At 42.0% G+C, this 14689-nt stretch overlaps 1 protein-coding gene across 1 annotated transcript in view; it reads left to right on the plus strand.

Moving 5' to 3' along the window:
- LOC118772739 (adenylate cyclase type 8-like) overlaps window positions 1-14689 on the plus strand; it is an 87391-nt gene that overhangs the window by 44848 nt on the left and 27854 nt on the right. The window contains exons 9-13 of the mRNA XM_036521312.1: window positions 1134-1234; window positions 1562-1763; window positions 4587-4676; window positions 4984-5156; window positions 7300-7381. Coding sequence (XP_036377205.1) covers window positions 1134-1234; window positions 1562-1763; window positions 4587-4676; window positions 4984-5156; window positions 7300-7381 — 648 coding nt within the window. The remainder of the gene's footprint in view (window positions 1-1133; window positions 1235-1561; window positions 1764-4586; window positions 4677-4983; window positions 5157-7299; window positions 7382-14689) is intronic.

Consider the following 14689-nt stretch of genomic DNA (forward strand, 5'->3'; position numbering starts at 1 on the left):
ATAAATATTCACCACCACCACTTCTTACCCCTAGTATTAAAGGCCAGAGACCATCCAATGTGATACACCTTAAGGCTGAAATAAACAGTCAGTGATCATGAATGTCAATAAAACACCTTAGTAATATTATGATATTTCATAAATGTTGTGTGGACTAACATAGTGCTTAATAGGACAAACAATGTATATGTACATCAGACCCACTATTATAAAGCGTGATGGAAAAAATATGGACTTAAGTGTTTACTGTTTTCTATAGAAAACAAAACATGATTATTAGTGCTCTGTTTGAAAAATATGCCATACTGTGACATTTTTCTGTCCTGCATGTTCACTACTGTACATGATGATGGTGAGGGAAGGACAAGGATTTCAGAGGTACAACTGTAAATACAATCCAAAATGTACCATACTGCAAAGAGTAGTGGTAGTAAGCATATATACAGTATGTACTGTCCAATCACAAATTATTCATTTCTACTTTGTCTGCAAATTATCTGTAGTTTTCTGATTTGGTTCCACTGCAGTTATTCATAAACAAGACAATTACATTTGATAATGCTGATTGGTTCTATTGAGAGTACGGATACCTGTTTAGTTTACTCATGACAAACTGTATGTGTGGACTTCTCCAGACAAGTCATGTTTTGCAGTGCAAATATATCTGCTTTTTCTGTACCTGCAGCTTTTTGAGTTGAATTGATCCTTGACTCTGTTTCGTCTCTGTTTTGCAATTTCAAACCAATGTTGAAACCCCTGTTTTGTTTTGGTTTGTCTTTGTGTGGATCTTTCTTATTGTGGCATAGCTATAAAAACACCTGGAGCATCTTCTTGCCAATTCCACAGCACCCTCTTTAAGAAAAAGAGCAGAAAGCAGGTCAAAATGACGGGCCAGCCTTTCCATACATGGCAACCATTTGACCCCAAATCCCATCTACGTGTCCATGAAACTGGCTATTAATCTTTTCCAAAGCTTCTGTGCTTTGTTTTGGTTCTGTATCCCCAGAATGGCCCTATACTCTCTGCCCTTTTACATCTAGCACAATCATAGTTAAGCACTGTGGGATGGGTGCTCAGGCACAGTCAAAAGTGTTCATTGCTCTCCTGTCTGTCTGAATTCATTCTCCCTGCAGTATTCCCAGATGAGGGATGATGTCTTCAAGTCCAACCTGGTCTGTGCTTTCATAGTTCTTATATTCATCACTGCAGTCCAAAGTCTGCTCCCTTCATCTAGGTAATGGATGATCTTGGGTGTAGCAAGATGGGCCAATGCATGAATTTGGGGGTTTGGGGGGGGGGGGGTTCTCACTATAAATTATTGAGTTGCATCTCACTGTATATCTGGCCATTAAGATGTTAGACATTTGTTTGAATACTATAGTATATTACTTTATGGCATCATTTGTAATTATAATTTACTGTGGCAGATATGTTAGAAAATGGTCTATTTCTCTCTTGGCGAGTCAATCCCAAATGTCTTATGTCATCATGAGTCTTAAATGGGATAATGATCTACCGCTACCGCTGATCTATGATAACTGCAGCCCGTGTGTCACTGCAGGATGGTAACCATGGTGATCCAGTTCTCCATCCTCATCATGCTACACTCAGCCCTAGTCCTGGTTACCACAGTGGAGGACTACAAGTGTCTGCCCCTGGTTCTACGCAAGGCCTGCTGCTGGATCAATGAAACCTACCTTGCCAGAAATGTCATCATCTTTGCATCCATCCTCATCAACTTCCTTGCTGCTGTGATCAACATTGTAAGTGAAGAAGAACAGTGTATGAGCAGGAGCTGTTTCTGTGTTCAGAAATTTGGGGCAAAGTCATATCTTGGAAATAGGAACCCAGTGATCAATGCTACCTACTGAATCCTACTTCCAAAATTCTTCTGTGTGTAACTTCACGCTTTTTCATTGTATGATGTGAAGAGACTGTACTGTCTTTCACACTTTGCGTCATGTCCAAGTCTTAAAAGGGTTTAGTAGAAGCTATCCATTTGAACAAATTTTTCCCAATGATCGAACGTCTTTGTCCTAAGGGAGGAGAGTTGTGGTGTTGTATTCAACATTGCATTCAAGTATTTCACTAAAATATTCAAATGTTCAAATTGCTGCTTTAATGTCTACTACAAATAAAGAAAAGTACAAGTAGAGAAACAGATGAAAATGATGAAAAAAGTGACTAATATATATGCCTAACGTGCTGTTTTTCTGGCTGAAAGTGCTTTTTTGTGTTAAATATAAAGGTACAATAATAAAGGTGTATTCATTCCACAAATTTGCAGGTGAGTCATCTGCAGCAAGTGAGTGGAGGCTGTTCAGTAGTCAACAATACAAAGCAAATTGCCAATAATCTATGGAAGCTGATTAATAAATTCTTGATGCCTTCAGTGAACCCTTTTCATAGATGAGACTATCTTTTGAAAGTATCAAGTTTATTTATTTCATTTACATTTATTTATTTAGCAGACGCTTTTATCAAAAAAAAGTGCATACAGTAAGTATAGCGACAGTACGGGGACAGGATGTGTACAGTTCCACAATGAGACAGTTCCCAGCTGACAGCAAGGTCTGTTTGAGGACACAGTACTATCAGATTTGTACAACTACAGCGTATAGGGCAACTAATACGATACACTTTGCAAACAGCACACTTCAACAACTTCAAATGGCGCAATGAGCGTCAGGGTAAAGGCGGCAACAAGAAACAATTTAAAAAGCACAGCAATTTACGACAGCACTGATTGGGGGTGGGGGGGGGCAGCAAGTCCCAGGTAGAGTCTGAAGAGGTGCGTCTTCAGGCCCCCTCTGAAGGAATGGGGTGAAGGAGCTGTCCGTAGCAGGACAGGGAGTTCGTTCCACCACTGGGGAGCGATGTAGGTGAAACGCCGATGTCTGGCAGAACGAACACCTCCTGCCTTGACCATGCAAGGAGCGAGGCGTCCAGCTTGCTGCTGAGCGCAGGGGTCGGGCTGGTGTGTAGGGCTGGATGAGTTCTTGGAGGTAGGCAGGGGCTGTCCTGTTGATTGCAGAGAAGGCGAGGGTCAGGGTCTTGAATCTGATCCTGGCAGCGACAGGAAGCTAGTGGAGGGATTTAAGCAGGGGAGTAACATGGGAGAATTTGGGGAGGTTGAAGATTAGTCAGGCAGCTGCGTTCTGGATGAGCTGGAGAGGCTGGGTGGTACAGGCTGGGAGGCCTGCCTTATTATTATTAAATCTGGGGATGTTTTGGCCTTGATGAAAATTATAAATAGCCAGATTTGAGATTAATGCACAATATGTTGGTGGTATTGTTCCAATACTTTTCACTGTGAAAGCTGGCCAAATACTACACTGTTCTTACTTCATGCTCCTGTTCTCTCATTGACATTCTTCTTACCAATCATTGCTTCATCCAAGTAACCATTAATTAACATGCTTATTTTAATGGTACATGTACACAATTGTGTAGATCTTGCAATAAAGGAATGAAATCAGGCCAGCTGAATGAAAAAATCTGTGAATACTTGCTTGATTTTGTACATTAACAGATAAAGCCCTCCACCCACTAACCCAGCCAGCCAGGACTGGGGATTTGTGGAGACTAATTGCTTTAATTTTTACAGCACAAGATGGACCAGGGCAAACTGAGTAGCCATTAGCAACATCTCTTTTAATGAATGTCTACAGTGTGGGAACAGAACAACTGCTTCAGAAGGCAGTGAAGTAACTTTTTGTTATAATCTGTACAGTCCAGGGTAGATAAGTCTACAGCAAACTCCACAAACAACAGGTGTAAATGGTGATAACAGGGTAGTAAAGTGATGCTAGAAAACCAATGCTTTTGCTTGCCTAACCATGGTTCAAGTTTGTGTCTGAGTGTGAGTTTAAATGTGCTTCAGCTGACTTCTAAAATAACTGACTTTTGAACAGTGAATGCTAAAAGTGCCACCTATAATGCTCTCCTCTCCTCCTTCTTTGTTAGGAAGTCTTCAGGTTTTACACTCAGTGTAAACTGAGTGTAAAACTCACTCACTTTTGACTCAGTTGAGCAGTTACAGGCTGTTTGCAAGATATTACAATGTAGCATGGGGACAGTTTACACAAAGAATAAATTGGTGTTATTTTCATTATTTTATTGTAACATGTATACAATTGTGCATTGATTGACTATTGATTATTTGTACATTAACTTGACCTAAAAAGAGAAGTGTATTTTTTTTTCAAACTTTTCATGATATGTGCTTGCCAAGGTTAAATTCACTCAGGATAGGAACAAACCACATAAGGATCGAGGTTCCACTCTGAATGTAATGTCATTATTACAGACAGGCTGATGCGTACTGCATTTACCACTTCCTCTGCAAGTTTATGCTTAAAAGGATATCCTTCTTTACAACATATTTCTGCTTTTGGTACTATTACATGAGCAAAGAAATGGACAGCAAAGGTTGGCGTGAGCAACTTAAGTACTGTATTATGTTGAAGCTATTTTGAGAAATTAGGCACTACTTTTGTTTTGTTCAATTTCTGGCCACTGTGTATGTATGTATACATGTGCAAATATACATCCATTTGTTTATTTATTCCTTCTGTGCTCTACAGCTGTGGTGTGATTTTGACCAGTCAGCTACCTTCAGGAATCAGACATTCAATGCATCTGCCTCAATACCAGACATATGTTTCTATCCTGAGGTATCATTTAATTATCTAAATATGTATTGTTTAATCATATCATTGACATTCCTAAATAATTAGCAGAAAGCATGATCTGTTTATTGGTTGAAGTAGGCCTAATATATGCTATCCTGATAGTGGTCATTTAAGCAATGTATGCTATTTTGTTTTGTCTAAAACAAATTGGCAGGCTGAGGTATATCAAGAGGAAGACTGTAAGACTAAAACTGCAGTACTCTCTTCTTTGGACTCTTCTGCAAGAATAAATGCAGTGTATCTTAATATTTCTTAATGTACTTTTATTTTTCTTGTGTGTTTCTCACAGTACTTTGTTTTCACCGGTGTGTCAGCTATGGTGACCTGTGCAGTGTTTCTGCGCCTTAACTCCATCCTGAAATTGGCTGTGCTTCTCGTAATGATCACCATCTACTCACTGCTCACCGAAGCCTTTTACACCTCACTCTTTGTTCGCTATGACACCTTCCACAACAACAGAGAGTGAGTATAAGTTCAATAATCTCATCTCCAAAGACCTTCTATATCCAAGAAACTAAAACGCAACAGTAAGCTTTACTTTCAGGCTAAGATTCAGTGTTGATGCATTTAGATACACAGTATGTAATGTATTTGAGAAATTATATGATTAATCATTAAAATGATTCTTTGCTGGCCTGGCCATGTGTGTTATATGCAAAGTAGCCATGTTAATTTATTCTTGGTGCATCTTCCCACAGGAAGGGTTGATAAGAGGCTGGGCTCACTACCATGATGATGAAATAACCTTACCTTAAAGTTGGGAAAGTTGACATTTTATACTGAACATGGGGACCCTGATGCTTATCAAAGTAAAAAAGGCTTGGAGATTTCAGCTGCTATAGCATCTCAATGTCCATCAGGTCAACACTTACCCACTCGTGGGTAGGGTAGTATACCTTAATACCACCCACATTTGTCAGAAATATCTTGTTTGGATGATGCCTGCGAACAGTATGCTTCAGGCTTCAGAATGGCATTTTAGTGTAAAAGATCCTTTGCACTTTCTTTTGAATTTCTGTAGACTTTATTTTCCTTTGGGATCCGGAAATTGTTATTTAATTTAATGCATGCATAGACTGTATCAAAGCAAACTAAGCTTCTCATAGTTTTTACCGCCACATTTGCTATACTTTATAACGTTAAATCAATGTTTCCTGTAAGCTAACGCTAGCTGGAAATTTTCCAGTCTAGTGTTCTAATCACACTCGTTTGACCCCATGCGTGAAAGGGTTATATGTAATTTCATGGATTTTGATCTACCCCATCTGAAGAACATTTATGCTCTCTTAATAATGTTTCAGTGTCTAGGAAATGAAGCACTTAAGTGATTAGTTTTGGATTGCAGAAATAACAGCACATTAATTTAATGATAAACATTTGTATGCCTGATAATTCAATGTAATGAGCAAATACAAATATAAAACTAATTAGCATGGGATGGGTGACTCATTCAATGGGTGAGGGTTTAGAAATGAGCTCACAATTATCGTGAACAAGAAGCTCATTAGGGGGCCAATACAGGCTTAAGGGTGCTGAGCATTTTTTTTTTTTGTTATTATTGCAGTGCCTCAATTACATGTACATGTTGTGCACTGTGAATAAATGTGTTTCCCTGGAAAACCACACCTTCCTGCCTGGAGACTGGTGGCTCTAATTCTGTCACAGAGTTTATTGGTCCTTACAGCAGAATGCAAGACACTCACTTTAAATATGAAAGCTGAGAAGATTTCAGAAAAATTAAAGCACATCTATAACTGAGATGAGCCTTTTCAGTATTTCTGCATAAAATGATACAAGCTGAAAACTATGAAATATTTTTTGCAGTATGAAATATTTTTTATTTTAAATTTAAAAACATAACAGCAGACTCTCAAATTAGTCATTGTGCAGATAAGTAACACAGCAAAAGCATACAACCTGTGTTGAGAAGGGGTGCATTGTACGACACAACGCACCTCACAAGACGAATCAGCTCTGAGAATAAAAGGTCCCTACAAAAGTTTACATGCATGGTAATAATCTAGCAGTGCTGGACATCCTGGCCACAGAATATCTGATCAACTGTAGAAAATAGCTGATTAACAACAGAAAAAAGCACTGCCACAAACACTACAATTCCCAGTTTCCCCACAGAGAAAAATTCAAATGTGCCACACATGAACCTGCATGCAGTTTCTGCCTTTTAATAGACACAACGTATTGTGTATTCTAAAGCATAACAGTAATTTCAGAAAGACATTATTTCCAAGGGATGACATCTCCCACCATTTTAAGATTGATTTGTGAAATCACTGGTTCTGCATAGCTACTCATAGTAAGTTGTCCATTATCTTTCCACTGACTGTAACCACAGTAAACCCTCCTACTTTTGAACTGTGTCAGCTTCTTTAATAAAGTTGTTTCTCTAAATGGTGCTTCACTTTTGCCATGAAATTGTTGATAGAAATATGAATTTCAGTCAGCACTGTTTTCCATTTCTTGAGATAATCATTCTGTTAATTTTCTAGAATAAAATATTCCACTTCTAAAACCTTCCACCTTTTTGGTGTTTATCAGCATGTCATTGTTCACCCAGATGTAATTTCTCTGCTCTCCTTTATTGCAGCAAAAACGTCTTGGGCACTAAGGAGACATCCCTCCTTCTGATGGCCATGTTTGTCCTGGCTGTGTTTTATCATGGGCAACAGGTAAGGCTGCATTATACCAATGACAACCCCTGATATGTTTATACCCATGTCCATACACACATACACACACACAGAGGAACACACATGTACATGAACAGGTACACATACACACAAACAAGCACAGAGCACTTTAATAATGTTAGGCATCCAACTTATGTATGCAGTACAAAGCATGCCCTTTGGCATGGGAATGGAAGGATTAACTTATACTGTTTATGACTAACAGATGGTGGTAATCAATGCTGTAACCCTACAACATTCTCATAGCACCGTAGCACATCCCTTGCAATTGGCGCTTTTTTCCCTTTAACAACTACACTACCCATCAGCACTGTTAGCGGCGCCATTTTCTGGCTAATAGCTGGCTAGTCGCGCTATTTACATATGTGGCTAATTGCGCGTCTTGCATAAGCAAACCACGTGTAAACAGTATGGGACAATTGCTCTGTCGTTAGCTTAGCTGCAGTTTAGAGTTTAGCATGGTTTTAAACGCGCATGTTGCGGAAAAAGTCACGTGGCTTCTTAAACCCCATTGCTGTGTCATTGCTGTGGTTTAACCTACTGCTGAGGTTTAGCTTGATCTCAGTTGCTGTGTCGTCAAGAAATCTCATACCAGCCACTAGAGGTCGCTTTTTGTGCGTATTTGCTTAAACCTGATACTGAGGTGGTTTAAGGAGAGACTAAACCATTTTATCTGTAGAATGAGACCTACATCACATCCTACACACAAACTGTAGTAATATTTTGTTAGCCTGATGTCTGCCCCCATGTAGGCCTATGTCGTCACTTACTTTGACTGTGTGAAATAAAAGCTATATAGGCATATCTCTTTATGCAGTCCCATAATTAAGGTTTGCGGAGATAACTCTCTTCGAAAAATTGCGGCCTGTATTTTTCTAATCACAAAGACAGATGACAAAACACGCTCAAACTAAATAGTGCATTCTGTATTTGTCACCAGGATTTTAGCGCCGTGCGGCACCGTCAATTTTCAACAAAAAGATATTTATATATATATGCATGCTGTGAGGTTAACTGAAATGGTTTGCAATGATGCCTTGGCAAAATGCATTCCCTGCTAGATCAGCAGCATCAGGTGCAGCGGCAGTATTAAAGTCCTGAAGGTCAGCACCTTGTGGCTGAGGGTAACAGGGCTCATCCCAGTCGATCACCAAGTTATGGAGGACTGCACAGACGACTGTGATGATGCTTGCCCTCTGTGGGGTGGTCCGAAGGCCAAAGGAGAGGCATGCAAAGCGACTCCTCAATAAGCCAAATGTTCGCTCGATGTAGCAGAGACTCTTCTTGTGGCTCTTATTGAACTGGACCTCTGCATGGGTTACTGGCCTCCGAACAGGCGTTAAGAGGTACCGGCGCAGAGGGTAGCCCCAATCTCTGAGGACTCCACTGTAAGCCCCCTCTTCAAGTTGAGCCTTGAGTTGGCTGCTGTCAAAAATGCGGGCATCATGCGCACTGCCAGGCCATCTCGCCACAAGATTGCGAATGCGCATGTTGTTGTCGCAAACCATCTGGCAGTTTATAGAAGTGTACCTGTAAAATTAGAAACGTAAATATCTTGCCAGAATATATTATAGTGTGCTTCACTACGTATTACCAGCAGAAACATCAAAGGCATCCCAGAGGCATTTACTAAAGTTTTTCTTTAGTTCGGACATTTTTTCGGACATTAATTGTATACAGTATATAAATAGAGTATTGCATTCAGTGTACGTTCTTGAAGTCTAGACAGAAAAAAGATCAGAGGGTGTAGCCCTACATACCCATGGTGATTGGTGAAAGCGGGATTGCGCAATGTGCCATGGAATACGATTGGAATGTGGGTGCAGTCCACAGTTCCAATCACCCCAGGCATACCGGCTTTAACATAAAAGGCAGTTCAGATGTCTCTCTGCTGCTCCGCATTTGGCATTACTATGTAGCTTGTGTGGAGTGCAGCAAGGGCGCGGGCCAATGTATGTATTATCAGGCAAACTGTGCGCTCGTGGACATTTATCATATCGCCACCGCAGCGGAAGAAGGACCCTGTGGCGAAGTAGCATAGCGCAAGCAGAACTTTGTACGCTACTGGCACAGGCATGTTCCCTCTCCCTCTGGCAGTCAGCTGACCTCCCAAAATGTTGATAAGCCGCCTGACTGCTGTTTTGGACAGGCGGTACCGTCATTGGAATTGCTTGTCGTTGTACCTTTGAAAGGGGTTACGAAGTAGTCTGTACCTTCTGCTGATAATTCGTGCTGCCTGCACGCTACGCAACAACACAATGTCATTTAGGACATCCATGGTAGCTACAGAGGATAGACAACCCACTGAATACCCGTTTAAAATGCCACACCCAGCACTAAAGCTCCTGATCCAAATTATTAATAGAACCTGAGTTTATCACCATTAACATCAGAATTCTGCAAATTTGTGAACTCAAATTATCAATCATCACCAGAATTGCATGAACTTGTGGACTCCTGTTATCACGTCAGCCCAAAATTGCAAAAGCTTGTTAAATGGATAGTTTACCCATTTTTCAAGAATAAGCTCTGAAATGTTAGCCTATGTAGGTCAGTTGTTATCCTCAGCAAGTTATGTACTGGCCACTTATCTTGCAGGAAAGTAAACTGGGGTGCTGCCAATCCTTTGCCAGAACGGGTATTTGCCTGCCTCTGAAATAACAAATAGAAGTAGTTATATGCGTCGTGGTGATGCTAAGAATTACTCTCCCTGGCAGAATGTGTGAACTCTCCCTTAAGGACTTCGACAATTAAATTTATACATTTATTTATAAATTACCCTTCACCAAGGCTTCTCTAACAAGACCAACTCTCTTGGGCGCAATAATTTTTTATTAAATCAACTCAAAAACATCAGTTGTCACTGGAGCTTGTTCTGCTTCTGGCTGGGTGAGGATCACCTCCGTAGTGCTGGAGTTTGGCCTTGTAATACTGCATTTTTGCAGTGTAGGCCCTTCGTTTGGCTTGCTGGGTTCTCCTACGCTCCTGGTGTAGCTCCTCCTCCTGGCGCTCTTGGTCCCTGATCAGTTCCAACCTCAAAAGATGCTCCTCACGGTTCATCTGTAGCATCTGCTGTTCAAAGTGCGGCAGTGTGAGTTGGCGGGCAGCTCGAGCAAGCCTTTCAGGAGCAGGCTAGCCTGCCTCTCTTTCAGAACTGTCACCACGCTGCCTCTGTGTCCCCCTATTTGTGGGTGGGGTGTCCGGGGCTTGTGAAGAGCTTGACTGTGTGCTGCTGGGTGACTGGGGAGCTTCCATTTGAGCATCGGATGTTTGAGGAGTTTGTCTGTGTGGCTGGGGGGCACTTATGGTGCTTGAGGTTTGGTGGGGAGTTTGTCTGTGTGGCTGGGGGGCACTTATGGTGCTGGGGGTTAGGATGGATGCAGGTCTAGGTGGCTGGTCAGCAGTACTTAAGATGCTGGGTGCCAGAGGAGGCTGATGGTGAGAAGTGCTAGGAGGGTCATTGGGATGTGTGTCACCTCTTTTTCTTACTGTGTTGAGGCTCCTGTTGAAGCAGTGGTAGTTTTAATATATATGACATGCACACGCATACACACACGTTAACAAAAAGAGGTTACATAACTGATCAAACCTTCGAAAAAAATCGGAATATTTACTGGGAGAGACTGTAAGATGTGATTGAATTTAGGGGCAACAGGCATCTTCAGTACATCTTCAGTACACCTTAGCATACAAAGAAAGATGAAGGGGTGACCAGCTTTCTGTGTCTAATTTAAATTTTTCAAGTAGTGGTTCAATATTTACTTTCATAATATCTGGCAGGTTGGGTGAAAACAATATCCCAAGGTACCTGATGGATGATCTGGCCATCTAAAGTTGCCTGGCTGAAATAGTGTTTTTGGGCAGTATGCCGTAAGAGCAAGAGCTTCGCACTTGGACCAATTTATCTTATATCCTGAGAATTTGGAAAACGAATTGATTAAAGACAACAGTGCTGGGGTGGAGGTTTCAGGACGGCTAACAAAGGTCAAGATATCATCTGCATAAAGCATCACCTTGTGTGGCGTGGGTCCCACACGTATCCCAGTGAAATTAGAGTCTAGACCACTGATTCTCAATCCTGCTCCTGGGGCCTCCCTGCTCTGCACATTTTCCATCTTCCCCTGCTCTACCTACCTGACTGAACTCATCAGTGGCACTTTTGACTATCTGAGCACACCTGATTTAATCACTAATTTCAATCAGGTGTGTTTGGAGTAAAGATAGATAGAAGATATGTAGGACAGGGGGGCTCCAGGAGTAGGATTGAGAAACACTGGGACTCTAGACGAATGGCAGCAGCCAGCAGCTCTAAAGCCAGAGCAAAGTTGGCTGGGGGGGCAGGGTCGCCCTGGCGAGTGCCTCTGTGTAGTCTGAAATATGGGGAGATGAGACCATTAGTTATCACAGCTGCAGTGGGTTACCTGTAAATTAAATGTAACAAATTAAGAAAAACCCTTCCAAATCCCAGGTGTTTCAGGACAAAGAATAAATACTCCCACTTGACCCTGTCAAACACCTTTTCGGCATCCAATGACAGGGCCGCAGTGGGTGTCGTGTCGCCCCTAACTGCCCACATTATATCTATCAGACGACGTATATTATCTGAAGAATGGCGATTGCGCATAAACCCCAGCTGGTCGGGGTGAACCAGAGAGGGTACAACCTTGTTTAATCTACTGGCAAGGATTTTAGAAAAGATACGGCTATCATAATTGGTCAGAGATATAAGTCTGTAGCTATGACAATCTGTAGGTTCCTTATCCTTATCGAGAATTAGAGTAATGAGGGCTTGTGAGAGTGTTGATGGGAGCGCACCCCTTTCAAGAGAGTCCATATATCAAGCATCAAAGGAACAAGGTCAGCAGCAAAGCACTTAAAGAATTCAGCCATAAAGCCGTCTGTGCTTTGCTTGTGGGCAGTGTCTGAATAATTTCCTGAATTTCTATAGCAGTAATTGGTCTGTCAAGGTGTTGTGTCTGTTCAGTAGACAGGGTTGGAAGATCCAAGTCACGAAGAAATTTTTCGATCTCCGCCCTGCCTGCCGCTGATTCAGAGCTGTATAAATTTTGATAAAACTCTTTGAAAGTATTATTGATATCAACGGGGCTTGTATGTAGCACACCCTGTTGGTCACGTACAGCTGGGATAGTACTGTGTGCCTCTTGCTGTTTTGTAGTTGGCCAGCATGCGCCCAGCCTTCTCACTGCCTTCAAAGAAACGTTGTCAAGCCCTAAACAGTGAGAATTCCACTTTTTGAGATAACAAAGTGTTGTATTCATATTTAAGCAGAGAAAGTTTGCACAAGTTGTTCTCAGTGATGCAGGTTTTAAAACTATTTTCAGCATACTTAACCTCTTTCTCCAGATAGAGAAGTTCTGCTGCCTTTTCTTTCTTTTTTGTGGGAGGCATATTGAATTATGAATCCCCTAAGAAAAGCCTTCAATGCTTTCCAGGCTGTTCCTGGAGAAGGGGCTGATGGAATATTGATTTCCTTGAACAATGTAATCTGTTTTTGTAATAATAATTTGAAATTTGAGTCCTGAAGTAAAGAGGAATTTAATCTCCATCATTGTAATTTACTTACATTGGTTGGTTGCCACATGTGGAGGGACACCTCTGCATGATCTGACACCAAAATAGACCCTATGTCACACGAATTGACGTATGAGATGAGGCACTGAGATATCAGAAAATAATCAATCCTAGTGGGAACCATGGGAACACACAAAAACAAAACTGGGGCAACAACGCTCCATCAAGAGTGCTATATAACTCGCACTCCAAACATAAAATAATTTGTCTGTGGGCTACTCACTTTCAAGGCTACTCTCGACACAGCGGCACCATCGAGAAAGCGCCTGCTACGCCTGCTGTGCATTGCCAACATTGTTGCGCTAGCCTAAATGGGCTAGCTGCTGCTAAACATTTTACAAAGACTCAAACAACAGCTCCTTGCAATAAACTATGACAGCCATAGAACGAAAAGAAATTTCACATAACTGCGCTCCTTAACCAGCCGTGCTCCTTACCGTGGCACCATTGAGAGCATCCTTACCAGTTGCATCACTGTGTGGTTTGGAAGCTGCACCACCGCCAACAGGAGAACCCTGCAGCAGAAAAGATCTATGGTGCCTCACTCCCCTCCCTCCTGCACATCTACAATACACGCACACGCCATCGCACACGCTCTTCAGTCCCCTCCCATCTGGGAGGAGGTTCAGAAGCCTGCAGGCCCGTACCTCAGGGTTGAGGGACAGCTTCATCCACCAGGCCGTTAGGAAGTTAAACTCTCTTCCCTCCCTCAGCCGTCTGCTCCAACACAGAACTGAACTTTGACCACCCCCCCATACTGAAGTCTGGACTATTCTCCACCCATTCCTACTCCCAACATTAATCACGCACAAACTTTCACAGATCTGCACAGTCACTTTACATGTCGTTCAACTTTTTCTTGCATTCCTTGAACTTTTGACGTTGTGCCTCCACCGCTTTGGTGTAGTCTGGAAAAATGCTGATCTTGTTGTTATCTCAGATGATCTCCCCCTTTGCTCTTGCTGCACGTTGAATCCGAGACACATGTTGAAAGCACAGGAACTTTGCTATTATAGCCCTCGGTGGATGACCCTTTTGTTGGGGTGCTAGAGTACGATGACAAGTTCGATGACAAGCCCCCTAGGAAAGTCAAGTTCCAAAAGATCAGGTATTAGTTTTTCCAAGAATTCAACGGCATTGTCTCCCTCAGAACCTTCAGGAAAACCCCGAAATCTCAGGTTATTACGTCTGCCCCGGCCTCTAAATCATCGACCCATTTTTGCGTTTGTACCAACTGAGACATTTGAGCTTGAGGGTCGGCCTTAGCGGCTTCTGCAGCTTCTTCAAGCAAAGAAAGACAGGTCTCGGCATTATCTAGACGTTCCGTGAGCACTTCCAGTTTCTCGCTTATTGCTGCCGTTGTCTGTTTGATCTCTGCCAGTGCTATTTTCTGACTTGCATCCATCTGCTTCAGTAGCTGGTGCATGCTTGCTACTTCAGCAGCCAGGGGATCAGCGAGGGGGACGCCATCTTTGTCGCTAACCTTCTCAGTAGCATGCTCAGTGTTTTTAGGTTTGTTGGTCTGTCGTCACATCTCTTTTGTAGGCTGGAGTGACATGATAGTCTTCAAAAAGTCAGCAATAATATGTTAGCATTAAGTAATTAACAGGGGATAAACTAAAATCAGTAATTCACACGATGGTGCCAGGAGCTCACAGTCTAAGCAGCCATTCCCCAGAGAGTGTCACGTGACCT

Source organism: Megalops cyprinoides, chromosome 2, assembly GCF_013368585.1.
Source record: "Megalops cyprinoides isolate fMegCyp1 chromosome 2, fMegCyp1.pri, whole genome shotgun sequence".
Classification (NCBI taxonomy): Eukaryota; Metazoa; Chordata; class Actinopteri; order Elopiformes; family Megalopidae; genus Megalops; species Megalops cyprinoides.